The 23,567-nt window shown below is 44.5% G+C and overlaps 1 protein-coding gene across 1 annotated transcript; it reads left to right on the top strand.

The window, feature by feature from the left end:
• The first annotated feature begins 33 nt into the window (after positions 1-33).
• On the top strand, positions 34-19,680 carry LOC149342177 (protein Loquacious-like). Its single transcript, XM_089544446.1, has 7 exons — positions 34-165; positions 6,017-6,146; positions 8,030-8,212; positions 10,105-10,361; positions 17,365-17,462; positions 17,892-18,195; positions 19,462-19,680. The coding sequence occupies exons 1-7, from the start codon at positions 153-155 to the stop codon at positions 19,596-19,598; spliced, it is 1,122 nt and encodes a 373-aa protein (XP_089400572.1). The 5' UTR covers positions 34-152; the 3' UTR covers positions 19,599-19,680.
• The last annotated feature ends 3,887 nt before the right edge of the window (positions 19,681-23,567 follow it).

Genomic DNA, 23,567 nt, shown 5'->3' with positions numbered 1-23,567 from the left:
GGAAAAAAGAAAGGTAGCCGCAGAGGGCGCCACTAGCCATTTTTCAAGTCCGTGCTTCGTGGGTTGGACCCGACTTTTCTTTTGTAGTCTCGGGAGTTCTGCACGTGTTGTGTTTATTTAATAGAAAATATACTTATAAGGACAAGTGAACCATGGAGTCCGCGGGTAAGGCTTTCCTGTGTGCCTTGACTTCAGGCGATGTTTGGAAGCTTTCCTTCACCGTGCGAGTTGCGAGGCAAAGCGTCACGGTTCACTGTGACATGAAAAAAAAAAAGTGCGTCGTGTATTTATTTTAACATAGTCGCTAGGGCATTCATTTCCTGCTTTCACTACTCCTGTTATTTTTTTCTGGTGGCCGCTGACCCATAGGACTCATTAAACTGCCGCGTGGTTAACGGTAAACCGGAGATGAACCCATGCATGCAAATACCGGTAGGCCACACTCCGCTTAGCTTGCCGCCTTTCTTTAGCCCTGAGCCCTCTGCGTTCCCAGAAATAGTGGGAAAGTGCAAAAAGTTTTGCATAACCTTTGTTTGCCTTTGCACGAACGACTCTTGCTGCAGCGCACGGATACCGTGCCAGGTTTGCAGTCTTCCGCGGTTGCAGCGTCGGATTCAAGCTACTTCCTGAAATTAGATCGTTAGCTGTGGAGGATGGAGTTCCGATGCGCTGTCGTCTCCATGTATAGGATGGCAAAGTTACAGCTACCTGAAAATGTCTGCTGCAGTGTGCTTTTCGCCCGACTCGTGTTTGGCTCGATAGCATCATGTTGCGCGAATTTTGGTGTAAGCCACGAACAGTTGTCATTTCACCGGCACAAACGAGGAGTAACGTCGGTAGTGCACGACCGTCTGATATGACGTTTCAGAGAGTTCATTTTAACCGATGATTCGTAATGCCAGCAAGAGCAGGCATTTCTGTCGCGCGTTACCGCGTTCTAGGTTTTGCCCTTTTCATGAGCGCTCACATGCTTGCGTTCATGGGCGGTAGTTTCCTTTTTTTTTTTTGCACGGTAAAAGAACCTTGTTACCTAAAAGACTTTTTTTTTGTAATTTTATAACAATATGAGTGTAACGCGTTTAGTTAACTTCCCGTTTGTAGCTTGCCTGTCTGATTTATTGAAATTCATGGAAAATCTTTTGGAAGTCTGATTACTTGCTGCTTGTAAAATATATTTTTATGCAGACTGTTTGAAGGAGTGGCCACATCTTAGGACTTCTGTTATTTTATTGCTGTTCATTCTGTTTATTACCATAGCACTAGTCAAAAAGTTGTGGCTAATGACTTTCATCCTCATCATCATTTTATTTCAGCAAGTGGAAAAAATACATGTAGGCAATCACAGGGCCTGTAGCCAAAGCCAAAGCTAGTTTAGGCTCTTTTTACAGATGTAATCAGTGTAAAGTAGTGCGGGAAGATAAAAAGAAATAGTATTGCCCAGCCCACATCGCCTAAGGCAGAACAGGCTAGGTATAATCAAAATAAAGTAGTGTGGGCAGATAAAAAGAAACAAAAATATTGCCCAGTGAGAACTTGCATGAAAAGGACCTATGAAAGATATGACATAAACCACAAAATTTGCCGAATAATTGCGGAAGCTTATGTGCTGCTGCTAGTTTATGTTATGTGGTCCTGTGTAAGGCTTCATTTTTCAAAGTTTCAGAAGTGATCATATGCATTCCATTAAAGGTGGCCATTCATGCTTTGTATTATTATAGTCGGATATAAGTTAAGTCTGCAGTGAAGCTACGCCCACATTCAGGACCGCCAACAGAATTCCTCCACGACAAAAAAAGTAGTCAGTTAAAACTTTTCTTAAACCAGAAGCTAATCACAAGAAAAAATTATAAACTCTTGAATTTTGGTGCTTGCCTTGTTTAATATAGTCAACCATTAAAAAGCTGATTTCACTTACACTTGAGATTGGCCAGCGGAGTAATACAGGACGCCGTAGACCGTTGCCCAGCGTTACCGACTGCTGTTTTTCTTTAAATTTGTATCATACTATAGCAGTACACATGAAGAAGGCTAGGAGTCACTGAAACCTAAGGAAATACAGGGGAATGTTTTGTTTTTAAATTTGCAGTGTTGGTAAATGGAAAATTAGTAGGGCAATCGTTTTTTACCTGACAGGTAATTGATTAGATGCTAGAAGAAAAACTTTTAGTCTACTGCTTTCTAATCAAATTTCACGTAGAAAAATATTGCACTACTAATTTTTCATTGACCGGTACCACAGATTAAAAAAAAAATATGTATATTCCTCTATGCTTTTTTTAGGTTTCAGTGACCGTTGCTCTTCTTCGTAAGTGAGTCATAACAATTTCCCTAACCTTGAGTAAAGAATAAATTTGGCCAAGTTGGTATGCATTCATTTTAGGGGAACAGCGCAATAGGGACGGGACATAGACAGTGAATGCACACTAACTTGCCCAAATTTTTGCATTATTCGGTGTCATTTCTAGTACACTGGGCTCGAATGCATGCAGTGCTTGTCTTGTCTATGTCCTGTCTCTGTTGCACTGTTCCACTACAATGATTCCCAAACCTTATCTGATGTGAGCAGTGTAATGGGATGGCTTTTATAACTATATCTTTGGTAAAGATCTAGTGGAAAACCTGATAGAGCCATTTTTGAGCCTACTACATTGTTTAAAACCCAATTGCCTCATTCAGCTGAGAGAGGATACCTTCTTAGAAGGATTTGACAACAATATTATTTATTTTAGTATTATGTAGATAGATATTAAAGAAATTATTAGCCTTGGCTATACCAGGTGTTGCAGTAAAAGTGAACCAAAATTCTTAAAAATCGGCTTTTTGAGGTATGAAGACAGCTTCTGCAGCACAATAATACCTGCTTTGTAGTGCATGAGAAAACAGGTGAATAATGTTGGCTAGTTAGCCGCTTACTATTAGGCACCTGGTTGCATTTAGGGATATGTATCCGGTCGTCAGTAATAGCCATATTAGTTTTTATAATTTCGAAATTATGATTACCTTTGATGGTGTAGCTCAATAAAATTTAGGTATTTCAACTATTTACTTGCACTGGAGAAGTTTCTTTGCCTTCAGGCTTCTCGAAAGCGTGTGTATTTTGGCCTGATATAGCCAAAATTTGTTGGACCCCAACACTGAGGCTAATCGCGTTTTCAGAATTTAAAAAACTGATATGGGTATTGCTAATCACTGTCTACAAATATCTAACTGCAACCAAGTGTCGAAATATAATAGTTATAAAGTTAATTATCAGAAATTAGTTAACCAACTACCTAGTTAATTTAATTCACCTGTTTTTCTGATGTCCACCAATGCAAGTATTCCTATGCCACAGAAGCTGGCTTCGTACCTCACAAAGCCCATTTCTAAAAATAGTGGTTAACTTTCGCTGAAACAACCGGTATACTTGCAAAACAGCATACAATAGTATGTTGATAATGTAAATAGGTAAAACCTCTTTAAACGACCCACAAGGATACAGGTCCGGACATGTTTAAGCCATTCGCTGGCTTGTATGGGAACGCCCACTGGCTGCGGTAGGGCTTCGGCAGCAGTACAAAGAACAGAACAAGAACACTGAGACATGCTTGATTAGTGCGTATAATAATATTGTACACAGTGTTTGAAAGAATGTGCATGCAGTCTGGTCATGCAATAGTGTTCAAGGTGTAGAATGGCTGCTCTAAGCAGCCCTCAACAACTTAGGAAAATAATTTGGCAGCGCACTGGAAATTGCTAGAATACCCTGTTCAATATAGTGACAAAGCGATTGTAAAGGTATGCATTTATTGGTTTGTTTCTAATAGTCTTTCCAGTGAAAAAACAATTGGAACCAGTTGAGGTTCAAACTAGTTCTAATGGGACACAAAGGTGTACAATTGGTTTCAATTGAGCTACCAGTTTGAACAATTTGCTAACACCAATTGGGAACCAATGCATTCTTTACCTTAGCCGCCGCGGTGGCTCAGTGGCTAAGGTGCTCGGCTGCTGACCCAAAAGACGCGGGTTCGATCCCGGCCGCGGCGGCTGGAATTTCTTTGGAGGAGAAATTCTAGAGGCCCGTGTACTGTGCGATGTCAGTGCACGTTAAAGAACCCCAGGTGGTCGAAATTTCCGGAGCCCTCCACTACGGCGTCTCTCATAGCCTTAGTCGCTTTGGGACGTTAAACCCCATAAAACCAAAACCAACCAGCATTCTTTACCTTAGGATATGGTACCCGAAAGCTATCAATTGGATGAATTGAGTTTTCAGCTGAATAATTGCTCCAATTGGACAGTCCAATTAGACTTCCAGTTGAACATGGTGGTAGTCTAATTGGTAGGTCGTGATCCTAATGAACACTCAATTTGATAAGTCTTTGCCAAGTGCCGAACCCAGTTGGTCTTACGAATTGAATTCAATTTTTCTGCCCAGCTGCACCCACTGTCTCCCAGTGAAGATTTGGGTATTTTAGGAGAAGCTGGCTTTCTTGACAAACTAAATTTTAACTCGGCGCTTCACTTGTTTTTGAAACACCTCAGCCACTTTCTCATTCCTGAGAAGACGGCTGAGGTCCCTATTTCATTGGTTGGGAACGTTGAGATCTTTGCCCAGCCAAGGTTGGCTGCTGAGGTTACCTGACCTTGTTTATAGCTTTTACCATTATCAGTTTCTAAATTTTTGTCTTTTATCTTTACCAGGGAGTACGAAAACTTTTTAGGCCCTTTACACCATCGTTGATTTGCACTTTTAATAAAATCCTGTAGAAAACAATTTTCTATACATTGAGCTTGGTGTATGGTAATCCTAGCTGCTTATGTGCCATTAAGCACAACACAGCAAGCATTTGGGTATTCTAGAAACAGGGCAGAATTAATATAGTTATATTAAGAGCTATCAGCAGCTTAATATTTTAAATTGTGTTCCTCATTTGCACTATCTTTGCAGTTATTTTGTCTGCGCTCAACTCGCAAGTACCACTAGCCCTGCATAAGTGGCCCATATGTATGGGGTGCATAAATGGGAGCAGAAATGTGTTCTGTGGATGTGTATTCGGTTTATGTTAGGAGTGTCTGACTGCAATGTTCCTTAAATGTGATGCATTCTTGTTGGCTTGATCTCTACAGAAGCTTACATATATTTGTTCCTATCCAATTCCTTTGTAGCGTCCCCAGCAGTTCTCACAAATAATTTTTCCTTTGCAGCTGAGTGTCTCTCACAATGTGTATTTTTCACAACTTAATTAGGAGGTACATATTTGGGTGTGATAATAGGGGATATTCAAAATTCCGCAAGTGCGCTTTCCCGCATAGCAATTTTGCCCCAAACAAGATGGCCGACTTCGCTATAAAGGAACTACGTGGGCTTCAGGACAGGCGTTAAAGGTGTGGATAGAATGTAAGAAACGTATTTTGGAAGAATCAAACAAAAAACCTGTCTTCCTTGCTTTGTTTCAGCTTGAAACGCATGGTCAGCCATCTTGTTTGGGGCAACATTGTTATGCGGGAAAGCGCACTTGCGGAATTTTGAATATCCCCTATTGCCTGCATGGAATCTAATCAGCGCTCTTAGGCGAGTTCCAGTTGGCTTCAGTGGTTTGCGGAATTTTGAATATCCCCTATTGCCTGCATGGAATCTAATCAGCGCTCTTAGGCGAGTTCCAGTTGGCTTCAGTGGTTCCAATTGTGTACTAATTTACAGGTGGAAAACTCCATTTGGTTCCATTTGGAAATTACCTGTTGGAACCATTGGTTTAAAATGTGTTTTGGTTTGTTGTGTAATTGGTTTTGGTGCATTGGATTTAGAGTTATTTGGGAACTTCTCAACATGTCCCACAGTTGTAGCGTTTTGTCCTAGGAGCTGGCATTTGTTGTCCTATGATAGGCTACTTTGCCACTTTCCTTGGAGGTTTGCAAGAGTATGTTCATTCATTTCATTAGTGTTTTATCAATATGTTGTAGGTCCGTCCAAAGTGTTCCTAGGCTTGGGTACACAATGCAGTTTCGTTTCTTTGCTTGTCCCCTCTCCCTGGTACAGCAGCTGCATCTGTGAACCAAAAGACTCCCATCAGCATCCTCCAGGAGCTATGCGCTCGTAACTGTCTCACTCCGGAATACAAGCTTCTGTCGGTCGAAGGGGCTGTGCATGCGCCTACTTTCATGTACAGGTGAGTGGGAACATTTCGGTGCTAGTGATATCGCTTCATGAAACACAAACTCTGGTGATGCCGAGTGAAAGTGATGCACAGGTTATTTAATTCTTCATTAAGTCGTGGGGCGTTCACATTCCACAAAGTATCTCCTATCTTTAAAAGGGAATAAAGCAACGGACAAGTGAGAAGCATGGTTAACCCCTTCACCGTTTTGTTATGTCAACGAATTTCTTAACAAAACTGCTTATTTTTTTTATTCCTGATTTCGAATATAATTGCAATAAAAAGCACAAATTCGATCTTTAAAAAATATCTGAAGCAAACACGAAGTCAAATTAGCATATTCAAGGTTATTATTTCTGACATTACGGAAAACCAACTTCCTGCTGGTAATGAGCGATAAATATATTCAAGCAAGTCATCAGGCAAGCTTATAGTGAACATCTTACCGGGAACTGCAAGAAAAGGAAACCGAGGGGGTCATGTAGGGATGTTACTGACGTCGACCTTCATGCACTGACGCGCGCTCGCAAAGTTCGCTTCTGAGCTGTCCACTTCTTCACCGGAAGAACTGATAAGCACAACGTCATCACTGTCGTCCTCGCTCCCTGAAACAATGTACACTTTGGTGTCTCAATCACCATAGTCTGAAGAAGATTACGACGAAGAGCGTCTTTTCTGAGAAGACGGGCCAGCAAAACACGCGTCGCCTCCGCCGGAGGCCATTTTTAAAACCCAGGTTGCCATACGAGAAAAAAAAAACGTTTATGCGGTAGAAGAAAACGAAATTAACAGGTCAGTGCTGCCATCTGTCGAGCAAAATGTCATCTAAGCCACACCCGAGCACTGCTCGTCCGAAACGAGGAAGAGAAGAACCTATTCAGAGAGGACGAGCTACAGTCGTCCAAAACGGTTTGGGGACGGCTTGGCAAGGACGAGCTGCGCTCGTCCAAAACGGTTAAGGGGTTAAAGAAAAAGACTGATGTGGGTAGAAATGTGAGCTAGTGATTTCGTTACAACTGTAATGAAACATACATGATGTGTGCATGATATGTTGCATTACCTGCGTTATTTATTGGTTTTTGTTTTCTTCTTGCCCCCGCTGTAATGCCCACGGGCACTGTAGGTATTGTGATAAGTAAACAAAGTAAAGCTAAGTGCAAAGGGGATGAGACAAAAAGTTCACGACATTGCCTGATCTTCCTGTCGTCACGAATTGCAGAGTAATTTAAGCAGCCAGCAGCAAGTTTTGTCTTGCTGCAAGTGGTTCCTCCGTATTATGCCAGATTTCGCCGGTCAGTTTTGAGCAGGGTTTCTGGCTGCTTAGTGAGAATATATTGTTTATTTTGTCAGCTGCATGCAAGATTGTATGTTTGGCAGATGCAGAGCACTAGCTTGCTTTGAGTCAACCTGTAAAACTTGCACTTTCTCATGGAATGATCCTTATTAATATGTGCTCTGACCTGTGAGCGAACTAACAAGAGCCTACAGTGAATGACCTGTGTAATTGCAAAATGGTTAGTTTTAGTGGCGTATTGTTTAAAGGAACCTTATTTTCGTTGTTCTGTTTCTCTGAGTCTGTTGGATGCTGTGCGATGTCAGTGGAATACAGGAACACCACAGTCATTGTCAGTGTTGCTCTGTATAAAATACTTTTGTGGCTGCGTGCTGCACATGACATGCTTGATTGGTTACCTTAATCCTGGAGAGCTGTTTCACATAATCTCGGAAGGCATGACTCTTATCTACTTTGTATGAAAGCCGTGCAGTCATAAACTTGCTTTCTTTTGTACCTTTGTTAGCGAGGCTTGCAACTTGTGTGCCCAGATGGTGGTCTGTAATAATTGCACCGTTCATTTTTTAACCTTTTGCTGATTATTGGCTGCCTTGTTTGACAGGGTGCAGGTGGGGGACGTGGTTGCCAATGCCACCGGCCAGAGCAAGAAGAAATCAAAGCATGCAGCTGCCAGGGCCATCCTTGAGAAGCTACTTGCCGACGACGGCCCTTTTGCCAAGTACCGAGCAGCAGTCATGGAGGACCTTCCCTCCATGGAGCCTACAGAGACTGTGACCACGGCTGTGTAAGTTTCGCCATTCTGTGGCCACCCAGTCTTGACTAACTTTTCTGCCACTTAACATTTGTCATTTCTCAAAGCCTGCGTGCAACTTTACCTGTCCCAGCATCTAATTACGTGTTCCAGCGTCAACAATGTGTGATTCTGAACGGTGCTTGTGTCGAGGTCGCATTTGATGTTCCTTAGGGCACTCTTTTGGGGCCGTTATTATTTTTGGTTTGTAGCAACAATATTCTTGCAGGCATATCTTCATGCTTATGTTTGTTCGCAGACGATTGCATCGTTTATAAAAAAAAAACTGAACAGGATTGGGTGGATTTGCAGACTGACCTTACTATGTTTCTTGGTGTGAGAAGTGGAAGATGCAATTAAATGAAAAAAAAAATGTGTCCAGGAGAAAATATACACGCATTATTTGAGACAGAAACATGCCAGAAACCCAACCCACGCAAACGCACCTCATACGGCCTTGCCTTCGCAACATTTGCCGTGGCATAGTTTAATTTTCACACCTTTGTTTGTTCATGCTGGTGCTGCAGCAGTTATGAAACTGCAACGAAAGCTGCTGCAGTGTTCATGCTGCCCATAAGTCTGCTCTGTGTTGCTGTGGGTGCAACTCACCTGAAACCTTTGAACACAGTTGTCCGCCAAGTGCCGAACGAGTCTGTAGTTCTGCTTTTGGCCGGTCTTTTGTCGCCGTTTTGCGTGCGCTAAACGTAGCCGTAAAAATGCTGCCGCTGGGTAGACTACTATCGCGAAGTGACGTTCTCAACGTAACTTGTGGGAAAGCTGCCAAAGTTGCGACGCAGCAGCCAAGTTTGTATTGCATGGGTTTTTATGGGAGCTTTGATGGGACTAGCTCACAAAAGTGTTGTAGCCGGGACTGCTGTGGCGACACACTCTGCGCATATTTCCGTGCAGCCTCCACCTTGTTATTATCCCTCCCAGCGTAACACGGCTACACGCTGGACTGCATTACCGATAAAACACAGCGGCGCTGCTGCGTCACCCGAGGCATGCGTCGCCGACAGTGGCTACAAAAACAGGCTGCCCGGCTGGGAAAGGCGGCTTTTTCCTTGCACTACCGAGACGAGCATAGTGTTGGTATGCTCGTCCGCTGCCACTACTAATCGAATAAACAGTTGTTACGTTTTTATGTTGGGATTCGTCCTTCAGCAGAAACGACATCCCACACTGCTTTTAAATTTGATTTACTTCTCTGGTAATGCTATACTAAAAGTAACATTTTCCTTTCATTATGTATGTAAACCAACTAATGTTCCCGATTAAAAATTTGGAGCCCCTCTATCTGCACCCACCATATATACTCGTGTAAGGGCTACACTTTATTTTGACGGGGTGCAGCCCTTGCATGGGACCAACATTTTTCTGTAAAATTTTTCTGACTACAGCGGAGTCCTGTTTATGCGTCGCATTTCTATGCTGCAACACGTATTTCCATGACGAATTAGCGCTGTCCCGGCAAATCCTTTAAATGCATAATGCATAGAAAGTATATGTGGTGGTCCATTCTATGAAACGATGTAAGCTTGCAGGACAGTTAGGCTTTTCAGAGAGGAAGAAAATGTACAAATCTTATCAAGAAAGGCCATCTTGTAAACTATTCTCAGCATATACCAATATAACAAGCGGTCTAGTCAAAGTATTCTCGTGGGCTCAGCACCACTGTAACCATTTAGTGTCAGTGCTGGCTCTTTCAGCTTGTCTCATGCCGAAAGGCCAGTCTCTTTTTATAATGGCCTATTCAGTTGCAGTCTATGCCACTTTATCTCATTAAAATGCGAACACTATCTTCTTGAATAAAGCATGTTGGTATTTAATGCTTTTATGCACGCCGTCTTTGGGGCAGCCTGTGATATGCATGTGGTTGTGTGCAGGGGCGAGATGGCGTCTAGCAACAATGGTTTGTCGGGTACCACCCCACTGGGGGGCCCCCTGGGAAGCACGGGAACTGGAGCGGGTTCGGCGGCATCGGAGGAGGACGGCATCGTGGGCAACCCCGTAGGGGAGCTGCAGGAGCTGTGCATGAAGCTTCGCTGGCGACCCCCTTTCTACGAGACTGTCATCGAGGACGGCCTGCCCCATGAACGCACCTTTGGCATCTCTTGCCTCGTCAACAACCTCAACGAAATGGGTCAGTCTTTCTACGGCAGCTGCAGCCTTGTTCACAGACACTCACATTTACACCCTGTAGCAGGATCGTGGCAGTTGTACGAAACTGTGAGTCTCAACGAGCGTGCCACTGCTGCTCAGTCTGCTGGCAGTGTAACTTGTTCATTGGACATTCAGTGGCATCTGAGATTGGAATCATTTAATTTGCTAATTTGTGGACTCTCCTACTGTCTCTTCTTTTGATACTTGGGAGGTTTCAACTACCGAATATTCGCTCAGGTGTAGTTCAGACTGATGATGCCTTACACCTCAACGAGGCTCTTGAATTGAATAGTATACAACTTATGCACTCTCAGTTTGAGAAGTATAGCTGTTTCTGTTGAAAAATTCAGTCATGCTTAAGAGAATTGCGCATTAGGTGATAGCAAGTTCTGGCGATTAAACTCATTTATAACAGCTGTTGATGCCACATTATTTTTGTGTGTGTGTCTGTGTTGTGTTCATTGTGTATTGCTTTGATTTATTGGTTACAGCGTCTGCCACATTGTTTGCTATATACCTTATAAACGCATGTAAGGGCCACACGCGTGTACAGGCTGCACCCTGTTTTCCCGAAGGAAATAATAAAAAAAAAGACCCGTGTAAGGGCCGCACTCAAACTTTCCATGACCCACACGGGATTAGCTTTTGAAATGCACGCGCCGTGGCCTCCGCGATCAGCTCCGGCTGCAGTCAACAGTGTGTTTAATCGCGGAGGCCACAACGCGCGCAGGAGCTTCCAGGTGTTGCCCACGGATGGCGCGCGAGTCTGTGACTTATCATCATCATTGTCAAATTTTTCTTCCGCCGCGAGCTCCCGCTGTCCGTATCGGCATCAGTATCACCAGCTCCAAGTTTTTGTGGTTTATCAAAGGCATGGGAATTGTGGCAGCATATTAGTGTGTTAGTTCACCGTATTTGTGTGCTGCCGCCAAGCGTTTTTTTAGCACGATGGGCAAGCACCTGATGAGCGTGCAACCAAAAGGATGCTATATTAGGAACACAAGCTGCAAAAGCGCGCTTTCCGAGGCAAGCCGTGGAGTTTCCCAAACTGGAAGAAGAGCTGCTCTCCTATGTAATGGAAGTGTGGAACAAGGCTACACATTGACAACGGACACACTGTGCAACTTTTTGTGGGATGAGTGTGTACTAGAGCACAGCACCAGCTCGGAGTCTGAAGACTCCACGAGTGACGATTGAAAGTAGAATAAATGCTGCTCATTCCCTGATTCGTGTTTTTTAACCTCACTTCTGCAATACCCCGACAGAGGCTGCAGTGTATATAAATAAATAAATTCACTGTGCTGATTGGGCTATAATTGTTAGCTCTTTCGTTACCACGGGAAAACGACCATTTCTTTATATGTCTCAGACAAAAAATTTTTGTGTGTTGTGTTGTGTTAGGTTTAATGGCACATAGGCATCTAAGGCCATCATGCGCCAAACACAACAAAAATTTTTTTTCGAAAAAGTGTGACAGATAAAATTATATAAAATGCATAACAATGATTGAGATAGAATGTGCTTTATAATGAAATTTATTTTAACACATATTCTGCTTGAAATGCTGTGAAAAAAAATCAGTAAACACAACAAAAAATAAAAAAGAACAAAAGTTTTGTGTTCATATGACAATAACTTTCCAAACACTTGTACTAAAAAAATTCTAGAGGTTACAAAACAATTCAAATTCGTTCTAAAACATGACATTAAAGTTTTAAAATTATAACTTGAATAGTTTTCGAGCTAGAATTTTTTTCTTTATGCCTCTTGAAAAGGCTCATTTGAGAGTGCCCTTGATATGATTTTTACAGTCCAACAAAAAAAAAAATTGGAAGTGTAATGTTATGTGCGAAAGCTTGGTAAGCGTGGGTTAAAAAATACAAATCAAAATTTATTTAATTTACGAAATAAAGTGAAAAAAATATAAAACACAAAAAGTATAGGTGCGATATAGCAATATATAGTATGCGATAAGTATAGCTGCGATGTAGCTGCAGAATCGAAATCCGACAGTACAACATCTTCGTCCGAGTCACTGCTGCTCGGAGCATCTTGAAAATCAGCTGCAGAGGCTGAAGAATCACGTGAAGCGGGACTCTTCCGAGCGCGCGAAGTGCCTGACCTCGACGAGACACCATCCTCACCGCGTGTTATGTCGCAATAAGCCTATGCTCCAAGGGCACTTCAAAAATGCGTGACTGGTGGGGAAATAACGAACTAGGCCGAAAATAGAACTAACCGTCTGAACAACAAACCTGATGCGCCAACACAAGCGGACAGGAAAAAGGAAGCGAAACTATCAGGCCAACGTTCCGGGATCGGTTTGCGCAGTTACAGCGTCTGAACCAAAATCCGACAATCCAACATCGTCACTAGAGACTCTGCTACTCGTAGCATAGAGAATAATTGCAGTCGACGCAGTAGAATTGCATGCAGCAAGGTTTTTCCGAGTGTGCGCCGTCCGCGCGCCTGACGCCATGCATGGAGCGTCCTCGCCATACCCTCCGCTTCAAGGGCGTTTCAAAAATTCGCGCCTCATGGGAAAATTGCACTTTACGCAGAAACCGAAACTGCAGGCTCCGAAGAACAAGTTAGATGGCGCCACATCACCGTAACGGCTATAATGAGGAGCTTCGGTTCGCACAAACAGACCGGAACCAGGAATCTGAATGCATAGGCGAGCGTTCTGGGCTCTCGTTGCACAGTTTGAGCTTCGAAACAATACCTGACGGTACAGCATCATTGTCAGGGTCCGTGCTAATCGGTACATCAAAATGTTTGGTGCAATCGCAGCAGAATTGAGTGGAACAGGGTTTTTTCGAGCAAGCGCCATTCCCGATGATGGCGGCTTGTTCGGAGCGCCCGACGCCGCACCCCCAACTTGAAGCGCGTCTCAAAAATTGCCGCTTTTTGGCAAAAATATAAACTAAACAGGAAATTTAAGTTCAATGTGTGAACAACAAACCGAATGACTCAGCAAGTCCGTAGCGGCCGCGGTTGTGCTGCCGTAGCGCTTCGAATTTTTCGATCAAGCGCAATGGCGTGGTAACGAAAGAGTTAAGCAGCTTTATAGAAAATGAGTCACAGAGGAACCAACAGACATGAGCTGGATGGTAAGATAAAGCCTAGGACCACACAGGAGTTTGAGTCAGAGATTTGTCTTGCACACAGACGATGCATCAATAACACAGTAAACCCTTGTTTTGTAAAAGTTATAAAAACAGAAGAAAAATTTTGAGGTAAACTAGCAAATAAAATTTTTTGGTGTGCTGCTAACGCTTTCAGTCCTTCCACTCTTGCGCCAACTGTGCCATTCTGTGCCAGATGAGATTTGTGGTGCCAACCTGATAAAAGTCACCAAAATTGCGCTAAAGTTTGCGAAAATGAATGACTTGGATGATGGTAAGGCCAGGCCTACTAGGTGGGCCTACTAGAGACTGGATGCACTCGTTGCGACCTGTCACAGTGCAGCCATTGCCACAGAAACGTCCCCGGGGAACAGAAATTTAAGTCTGTTGGTCCGCTACGAAAATATTTGCATTTACTGCCGGTTGATTTGTACGAAAAGTAAGTAAAACAAAAAAAGCAAGCGGTCACCAAATTTTGACATGCTCATTCAAATTCATTTGATGTAACGTAGTGATCGGCAAACCTTGTCGCTGCTAGCAAGCACAGATCGGCCTAAATTTTGCTTGCCACTGTACATTTGACGCTGCACGGAGCATCGAAGAGATGTTATCGAGAAGTAATATTCTTCACATTATAATGACCTGATTCAAAATCGGCAGCTTGATGGGCAAGCTATCACTAGAAGTGGAGCACAGCTGCTCCAAAATCTATTTTTGGGTGCTCCAAAAAGTGCTCCAATTCACGGTTTGATGGTAGCACCACTTGCTCTGAAAAATTTCACTTCCACCGAGTAGCTTTATTTTGCAACAATTATGGACTACACAAACTGGCTAATACAGTGAGAGCTTGTTAATTCAACTCTGACGGGACCGCGAAAAATTGTCGAATTATCCGAATGTCAAAATATCGAATGAACAACAAAATACTACAATGTTTGCCGCAACAGGGTATACCTTAATTTGGCAAAGAAATCTGTTATCGTCGTCTGCTTTTTTGAGCGAATTTGAGCGACTACGATAGCTCTAAAAGCTGCCAGGCGCTCCGCGGCACACGCACCCTCAGGGATTTATTCACAGAAATCCTCCCTCACGGACAAGGCTTCTGCAGCTTCTTTCACCGTGCGCTTCGGCATTTGGGGCAACTGCTCACAATCGTCACCTTGTGACGAATCGTCGTTGGCAGCGCCTGTCACTTCAATTATTTCATCCTCGGTCAGCTGACAGGACACAAAGGCGAGGTGCGCAGGCACTGCGCGCTGCCCATTCGAAAGCAGTGCAGTAAACACTCTGGCAAAGCATGCAATTACCAAAAAAGGCACCGCCTTACACCAGCACGACTGCTGCGATGCAACATAGCACAAAGAAAGACGCCGGCCGCTTCGGCCGCTGCTAACCTCGCTTCCCTCGCCCTCTCTCATGCGGCTGATGACGATGACCATACGGATGGCCTATCAGCCGTACAGTAGCGCCGCTCGTGGCAGTGTTTTTTCCTTTTTGCTCTCCGCGCATCGGCTTGGCGGGCTGCGGAGTGAAGTCGAATTAACCGACGCACGGCAAAATTTGTTTGAATTAACGAGAGTTTCGCCCCATAGACTCCTATGTATAATTGTAGGGACCTTGCATGCGCGTCGAATTATCCGATTTTCCGAATTAACGGGGGTCGAATTAGCGAGCTTTCACTGTAGTGCAATAGAAGCTCTGTGCAGTGGAATGGCAGCATAGAAGACGCAACTGACAGAGAGGACCGTGCTCATGTTTGTAATGTGACTGTAGCCATGGCTGCCACCATCTCCTATGTCACTGCCCGTGGAATGGGGTGGGTGGGCTCATCTTTGTTCATGTCCCCCGTATTGGTGTGCTTGGTAATCATTGCACATTCTACCTAGAGCCCATAGGGTGGCATGAGAAAACTTTTCACGTGAACACTATTTTGAGTAGGGGTGTGCAAATATTTGAAATTTTAAATATAGTTTACAATTTCTTGTACATGCGAACTCAAGGCAAACCTTGTGGAGTTCCAAAATGGCACTGACTAGTTACAGCACCTCACACTTGTCACACCATGATGTTAGCTTGTTCCTGCCCCACAGAACCATGCTAGCAAGTAGCAAAAGCACACCCATGTTAATGCTACGCCTTGCTTAAAACCAGTTTGCTGATAGCCTCTGGTAGCCACCCCGTGGTGGGCATGCGGCGCTGCCAGGCACGTCGCCATGTTTTGCCACGATGCACTTGACAACTGGCTGTGAATACCTTGGCCGAAGGAAGCAAATGGGAGCCGTTGCTTTTGTCGTTTTTGATCACCTCGATAAGAGGTGCTGTACACACGGAAGCGGGGCTTCCCATATAAGCGCGTGTAAAGGCCGTACGTTTTTTAGAGATTCGAGGGCTAATTTTCGGGGTGCGGTCCATACACACTATGTGCAAAAAAAAAAAAAAAAATTCAGTAAAAACGCACCAATCACGGAATGAGCGGCATTTATTCTGCATTAAATCGTCACTTGCGGAGTATTTCGGCTCTGAGCTGGTGCTGTGCTCTGGTGCACACTCATCCCAAAAGAAGCCACGCAGCATGTTCGCTGTCAGTGCGTAGCCGTTGTTCTGCACTTCCATCACATAGCAGAGCAGCTGTTCTTTCATTTCGCGCAACTCGCACGGCTTGCCTTGGAAAGCGCGCTTTTTGCAGCTTGTATTTCTCAATGCATCCTTTTGGTTGCACCATCATCGGACGCACCTCTCGGCCACATCGAATTTCCTGCTCGCCGCACGCTTGCCGTGCTCGAGAGCTAACTCCCAGCCGTGTAGCTATTAAGGTGCTTCCCTATCGTGCTGGAACAGCAACGCTCGGCGGCAGCACGCGAAAGCCACAACCACCACAACTATGGCGGACACGCTAACACGCCACAAAAGCAACAAAAGGCTGAAGCTGGCGATACTGATGCCGATGTAGATAGCGGAAAATCGCGGCCGAGGAATAAGTTGACGATGATGATGATGACTGCGACCTCGGGCGCCATCCATAGACGGCACTTGGAAGCTCGTGTGTGCGAGTGTGGCCTCCGCGATCAAGCGCTCCGTTGCTCGCAGCTGGAGCTGATCGTGGAGGCCACAGTGCATGCATTTAGAAAGCTATCCCCGCCTGGGTCATGGAAAGTTCCGGTTCAGCCCTTACACGGATTAATTTTTTTTAAAACATTTCCTTCGGGAAAACAGGGTGCGGCCTATACATGGGTGCGTCCCTTACACGCGTTTATTCAGTAAAATGACGGAACAGGTGAAGCCTTGTCCTGTGTGTGTTCATTCACAGTGACCGGCTTCATCCTACCAAATTTTCATACATTGTACCCTAGACACTGTTTATCTTAAGCAGACGACAGAAACAAATGCCTCGCAGTTGGCCTAAGCTACTGCATCTCACATAGTGTGGCCCACGTGCTTTTTGTCACAACATTGTTTCAGTTTCACGCCTTTGGTTTTTAGTGGCACTTGGGCTTGTAATAGGCAAAACTGTCATGCTAGGTCTAAGCTGGCAGCATTCTACAGCCAGCACTCTGTTTTGAGGTGTCACAGGGTAGGTTATTCCTGCTCGCTTTGTAGCACAAGCTGCCACTCTTTGTCCGTTTGGGGAGCCTTTCATTTCACCATTGATGAGGTTTGCCATGCCCCTCTGATAGCAATTTCTTATGTCATTCTGGCAGTATAGAGACTCTTGGAGACTTCCCCCCCAACCTCCTGTCCTTTCCTTTCTTTTTGTGAGTGACAAGAAGCTACACACTAGGAAAGGCCTAATTTGACACTGGCAATGGGCATTCAGTACGTGGTCGCAAGTAATCTTTCTTCTTTTTTTGTTTTCAGGCAAAGGCAAGTCAAAGCGTCTGGCAAAACGTCAGGCAGCCAAAAAGATGATTGAGCTTATCAAGAATGTTCAAAATGGTCTCCTGAATGGCGAGGATGTGAGTGTCATCTTGGCTTTTTTGTTGCAGATGAGTGTTTGATAAATGGTTTGTAGCAGTGTCATGTTTCTATGGCAGCACGTATACTATGAGTGCCATTAATTAATCCTCATCTCATTTTCATTAGGGAAGCTTGGACAACATGTCAGGCAACCATCATTACATCTAACAATTTTCACAATCAGGCAAGGCAGCTGTACATTTCTGCATCTTTGATGGTTGACAGTCTCACATCAACACTCTTTGTCTAGTGTGGGAACTTTCAGCTTGGTTGCAGGTTTTTTTTTTAACTATCAGTCAAAAGAAGTACCATTCTCTGTAGAACAACCTCAGTGTTACATTGCTGTTATGTTACCTTTAGGCGCATAGTGAGATCTCATAGGGCACAGGGGAGTGAATCAAGGGTGCTGTTGCCCCTGACTCTCGCAGGATAAGTTTGGGGAGCTTGGCTCTGGGCCGGGTGGGCTGGGCCCATGCAGCACGGTGCTTCAGGAGGCCAAGTGCTACATGGGGCTGAAGGAGCAGAACATCAGTGCCCTGACTCCACGGCACAGCCAGCAGGTGGGGCAGTTGCTGCGGCAGCTGCAGGCCTCGGATGGAATCCGGCTGGCCGGCCTGCAGGGCACCTCTCTCAGCACAGCGGGGCTTGACTATGTGGGCCTGCTGCGTGAGATCGCCGACGAGCAGAGCTTTGAGGTCACCTACGTGCCCATCGACGAGCTAAGTCCCGACGGTGAGGGCCTGCGTGCTGTATTCAGGCTTTCTCTTGGTTCTTCTCTCTTCCTTTATTTTTCATTACTGATTTATGCATGAAGTAAAGTAGCTATTTGCAGCTGCTGTTAGCACTGTAAAGCCATTATGCTAACACGAATGGGAACTTGTGAAGGCAAGGCATCCAGATGTGCAGCAAAAGTGCTCAAACGCATCATTAGGGTTACTGGTTATGAATAGAATTTTCAAGTTGTGTTGTTCAAGAGGGGATCTTCCATGTTGTGTTTGAAGGAACCATGAAATAATATTTACTGAGGGTAGGAAAAGCACACTGAAAAAAATTTTTAAGCTAGCTTAACACCAAAGATATTGTCGACTAACCCTGTGTGGTCTGAAACATTTACCCACTTTGCAACCATGCCGGTCCGAAAGTATTCTGCCAATTTTTGGGCGCCACAAAAGGGAACAGCAATTGTGCAAGAACAACTCATGGGCCTATTTTTGGTCCCTTTACGTGCCCAAGTCTTTCAGTGACATCTGGGCAGCATGCTGTATTGCTCAAAGCAGCTTCGATAAAAACGCACGCAATTTGAGTAGAGTGAGTACAGGAAAGATTGTCGGCTGGAAGTGCCGTTTTGTATGGAGGGGCCTGACTAGTGACCACAAAGGGTTAAAAATGATGCTTCTCCTCTCCCGCTCAACTCACACGCCAGAGATGGATAGGGTGGCTAGAATATGCAGTGAGGAGTTGACCTAATGAGTTATTTGTAAAATATAGGGTCTGCGAGGAGATTTCAAATTTGACTTGAGTACTCAGACCATCTCTGCAAATTTGTCGCTTTAGAGTCAGCCACGTAGCCAGAAATTTTTTGGGGAGAGGGGGCCCAAGATGATTTTTTGTAGAGAGCAGGGGGGCGGCTGAGCTGGGTTTCGGAGTGTGCCTGGGCTCCATCATGCCCCCCCCCCCCCCCATCTGGGTGCATGCCTGATTAGAATGTGGCCAATAAAATTATTTCAGAGTCCCTTTAATGCTAACCGCACTGTGTATGAATGCATTGAAACTTCAGTGCACGTTGCCTGTTGCAGTGCCATCTTTGGCAGGTCAGTATGCATTCATGCCGTCAACACGCAAACAGTTCCGTCTAACTACTGCCATCTGGAAGCTATGTGAATTAAAAAAAGATTCCTATGTGGCAAACATATAAAAATGTCAAATGACGTTTGTGGTGCCGAACTTGCTTGATGCGGCTCTGCTCGTAAACCACACCTGTGTTGTGTGCCAATGCAGGCAAGCACCAGTGCCTGGTCCAGCTGACGTCGCTGCCGCTGGCCGTGTGCTTTGGCACAGCGGACACGCCTGAGCAGGCCCAGGTGGCTGCAGCACGCAGTGCATTGCAGTACCTCAAGATCATGACCAAGAAGTGAGGCAGGCAGGGTACCTGGCTCAGCAGCATGCTGGTCAACCTGGATTGAACAGAGGAGTTCTGCCGCACGGCAGGAAACCCTAGCATTTTGATGTTCAAGGTACCTTGTTCGAAGAACCCGTCTCTAGTCAGATACAGCCTGCACACCGGCCTTTGGCTGTTCCCTCCTCTTCGTTCACCCGCGTCCTTAATCCGACCTTGGGGCAGTGTTGCGTTCATCCGGTGTCGTCCCGCCCGGGGGACGGCCAGGGCTGGCCCGCTTTGGCGAGCATAGCTACGGGGGTGGGGCAAGTTTCTGCCCTTTCGGCTGCCACATGGAGTGCGGGCCGGCCCATCAATGTCTTCCCATTTTTGCCATTGGCTTTTGTTTCTCTCATTCTCACCAGTCACCTTCTGGCATTTCTCTGCTCAAGACGCCTTTGATTCTTGTTTTGTTTTACTACTCGTCTGCGTTTTACTTTTGGACAGGTCTGAATGAATGACTTAATCATTCTTGTTCAATCGAAGGTGGTTGATGATTCATGTAATTGGGGCTTTTGTGCCATAATTCAGTGCTCGTGTGCGATGTTGTTTCAAGTGTAGGCACCTTTTGTGATCCTAGTTGAAGAGAAACAGAGGATGACCACAACTGCTTCTTCCTCGGTCATTTCTCTTGCAGCCGTACCACAGTAGCAGTGTACAAAAGGACAACTGAAAACAGTATGTGAGCCTCGTAATTACATTGGAAGTTCTCAAAATTTACAAGGGCATATGATAAGACGTATCTGAACAAGTATAGGGGGTTTGACAGATAGTGAGGGTTTTGGGATGACAGGCATCCCACTCACTGACATGGTCCCGGGTTGCAGCAGTCACAGTAGCGCTAAAGGTGAGCACTGTGCTGCTGCCACCATATGGACAGTGGCACCTCAGACAGTCAGAAACTTGGCAAGGACAAGTTTTGTAGCAGTAATCTCTATGGCTAATTCCATAATGGCCGCTCAGGATGCTGTCAATACTGAGAGTGAGGGGCTCCAACAGCAGTCGCGCTTCACCACCTGAGCCTGTTCGGCCATTCTTGCTTATGCTTCTGAGTCTGCACATGATCACTTTATCTTACTGTTCATTTGCCATCCATGCGTAATCTGTGCATGCAGACATCCTCATTACAACAGGGGTGGGAGAAAACATGCAAAAAATGGGAGTTGGGGACCCGAACCATTGTCCGAGGCTTTAGAGTCATTCGCCTGTTCTCACTGTTGGCACTGAGGATGACCTCTTGGTCTGACGGATACGTTGAGCTCAGAATATTGGCATGTTTCATCAACCACCTGGCAGACAACGTGATAAAACAGACTTGGTGCATTGCATTGTGTGACATAGTTAAAAAGATTCTTAGATTCTTAAACGTCTTCCTTAGTCATGTAGTAGCACAGTATGCAGTAGAACCTCACCACTGCTTGCCGAGACTGGCGAAGAATTACTCAGGAATGCTCAGGAAAATGTTTCATGTGCGCCTGCTGCCAAGTATTAGGATATGATGCAAGTATCTATAACAAAATTTCGTCATCAGCAGTTGGAGAACTCTTACTTGTATGCAGCATTCCTGTCATCATTTGGCATGGCAACAGTTCCCAGGAGACTGAAATGCCAGAGAGCTGTCTATGTCAGTCGCACTAATTACATAATTATGTAATGGTGTTGCCCGGCGAAGCTGGAGAGAGGGTACATATACTGCGTGTCTGTTATCATCCTCTTGTGGGTATGGAAAGAATGTGCAGGGTAAGTGCAGGGTGTCCTGTATAACTCGAGCCAAGATTTAAAAGCATAGTTTTACTTAATAGAAGGACATAACTTAAAGCACTTTGTTGGCCTGTCTGTTGTAAAGCAAGATAGACTGTTTCCTCTATTTTGCATATTTCATTCATTTTATTTGATTTTTGTACCTTGACTTTTTCAGACATTTGATCAAAATAAGTAGATTTCTGAAAAAACTGGACAAGTTGCCAGGCTCTTAGCTAGCTTGGAGCAGGATTCAGTCTTGGGCTGTTTTTTTTTTTTTTTAACGCGCTAAAATTGTGCCAGTTGTTGCATGTTGTTTTTTTTTTTCATATTTTTTAGGAGTGTGTTTTCATCATTTCATTTCTCAAAAGTTAATTTGTATCAGCTGGCAAGATGAAACTGGAAAAAAAAAAACATTTTTTTGGGACACTTTACAAGTTTGTATGTTTGGAGGCTTTGTCCTAGATTGAACTCTACATCATAGCGCTAAATGTACTATGTAGCGCTATGATGTAGAGTTCAATCCAACTAGCCCAACTTTCCGTTATCCTAGATTGAAATTATTTAAAGTTAATTGAAATTGTTTAGACCAACATTAAAAACAGTGTGACAGTATAGAGTAAGCAGTGTGACCGTAAGGGGGGGGGGGGGGGGGGGGGAGTTCTGAATGCCATCTACCCATAGCACTCTATGTGCCATGTGTCTGTCTATGCAGGGTTATTCCCACTACATGGGGTGTGTGTGTGCACATCAGTATGATATGTGATGGGCCTTCAGTTGCTGGGAACTGGCCGGTGTTTCCACTAGCGTGGAGTTCTGGCAGTGCAGGAATGCACCAGTGGGGTTCTACTGCATTTGAAAGAGTGCATCTTGTGAGGTGATGCATGTTCGTTTTCCGAGAGCAGTTGAGCAGAGTATTAGCGAATGAAAAAAAAAAAGGAAATCTTGATTTTCGTAGTGCTAAACAGCTTGCATGTGCACAAACTGTTTCTGGAGGTCGTCTTTTTTTCTTTCTTCTTGAACGGACGCTACAAAGGAGGGATGAAGAGCGTGGCCTGTTTTTTCACACTAAGCAAAGAGCCAAAATTGTGAACGAAGATGGGGGAACAGCCAGCAACTCTAGCTGCAGAAAGAGTTTTTCTCACATTCCGAGCAACTGACGAGAATCGGGGCATCCATCGATCTGAAAGTCTGGAGATTGGGAGGGAGGACAGCCACACCGTCTTAGGTATTTGTAGCATTGTGTAATCATTTTTTTTTTTCGTTTGTCATTCTTTGCGCAGCAGAATATCCTGTGTCCATGCTTGGAGTATTGGGACGCAGGAGCCGGTTCCTTACTTTCGCAAAGATTTTGGAACAAGGTTTTAGCACTTAAGTTTTCATACGTAGAGTAATTGACCAGGCCGTGGTCTAAATGCAATTTTTTCAAGGCAGTTTTGGACTGTGTGCAGTGTTTTGAACGTGGCTGTTTGTTTGACATACTTTACCTTTTATTTTTATCTTTTGCCATTATTTTTGTTGTCTTGCAAATGTATTGCCACGCTTATGACTACATGGTAGTGGATTGTGTATGCGGCCCATTTATGTTGTCACTGGTGTGTGAAGACAAGCTGGGTGGAACTGAAGGCTGACAAGGGGAGCATTAGTGTAACCGGTCATGTAGGTGGGATTTTTCTCTGGTTAATCTATTTCAAGCATGTAGGCTAGCTTTTTTCCCAATTTCCAACCTTTCATCTGAGAGTGACGAAATAAAGGATAATCTACAAAGCACTTGTGTCGTGTCACCTGACTCCAAGCACACTTTGTGGCATGCTCCTATTGCGTTACTAATGTATTGCTTTATGGATTATTACTAGTGGGAGATAGAGGGTGCTAGAGTTGGAAAATTTTTGCACATTTCTTCTGTTGGTATAACTGGCCAGGAGTGTAAGTGATGCATCAAAAAGCAAAACACGTTCATAAGCTTTTGAATTATCTCGAACATACTGCAATGGAACAGAAATTCACTCTCTCATCTTGAAGTTGGACAACCAGCTCATTTCTTCAGCACTTTTTCCTGCTGCAAGAAAAAAGTTATCTTGCTTCAGGACATCTCTGTAGTAGTGAAGAACGGTAGAAATGAAACTAGTTGTGGATGCAAACATTTTAAAAGACAGCCTTAAGTCTGAAAGACAAAATAGTTCAAATTGAAGATTATGTCCAGTGCAAG

This window comes from Amblyomma mixtum, chromosome 5 (genome assembly GCF_055824585.1).
Source record: "Amblyomma mixtum isolate Tamu chromosome 5, ASM5582458v1, whole genome shotgun sequence".
NCBI lineage: Eukaryota > Metazoa > Arthropoda > Arachnida > Ixodida > Ixodidae > Amblyomma > Amblyomma mixtum.
The sequence above is the reverse complement of the archived record's forward strand: the minus strand, read 5'-3'. Positions and strand labels throughout refer to the sequence as shown.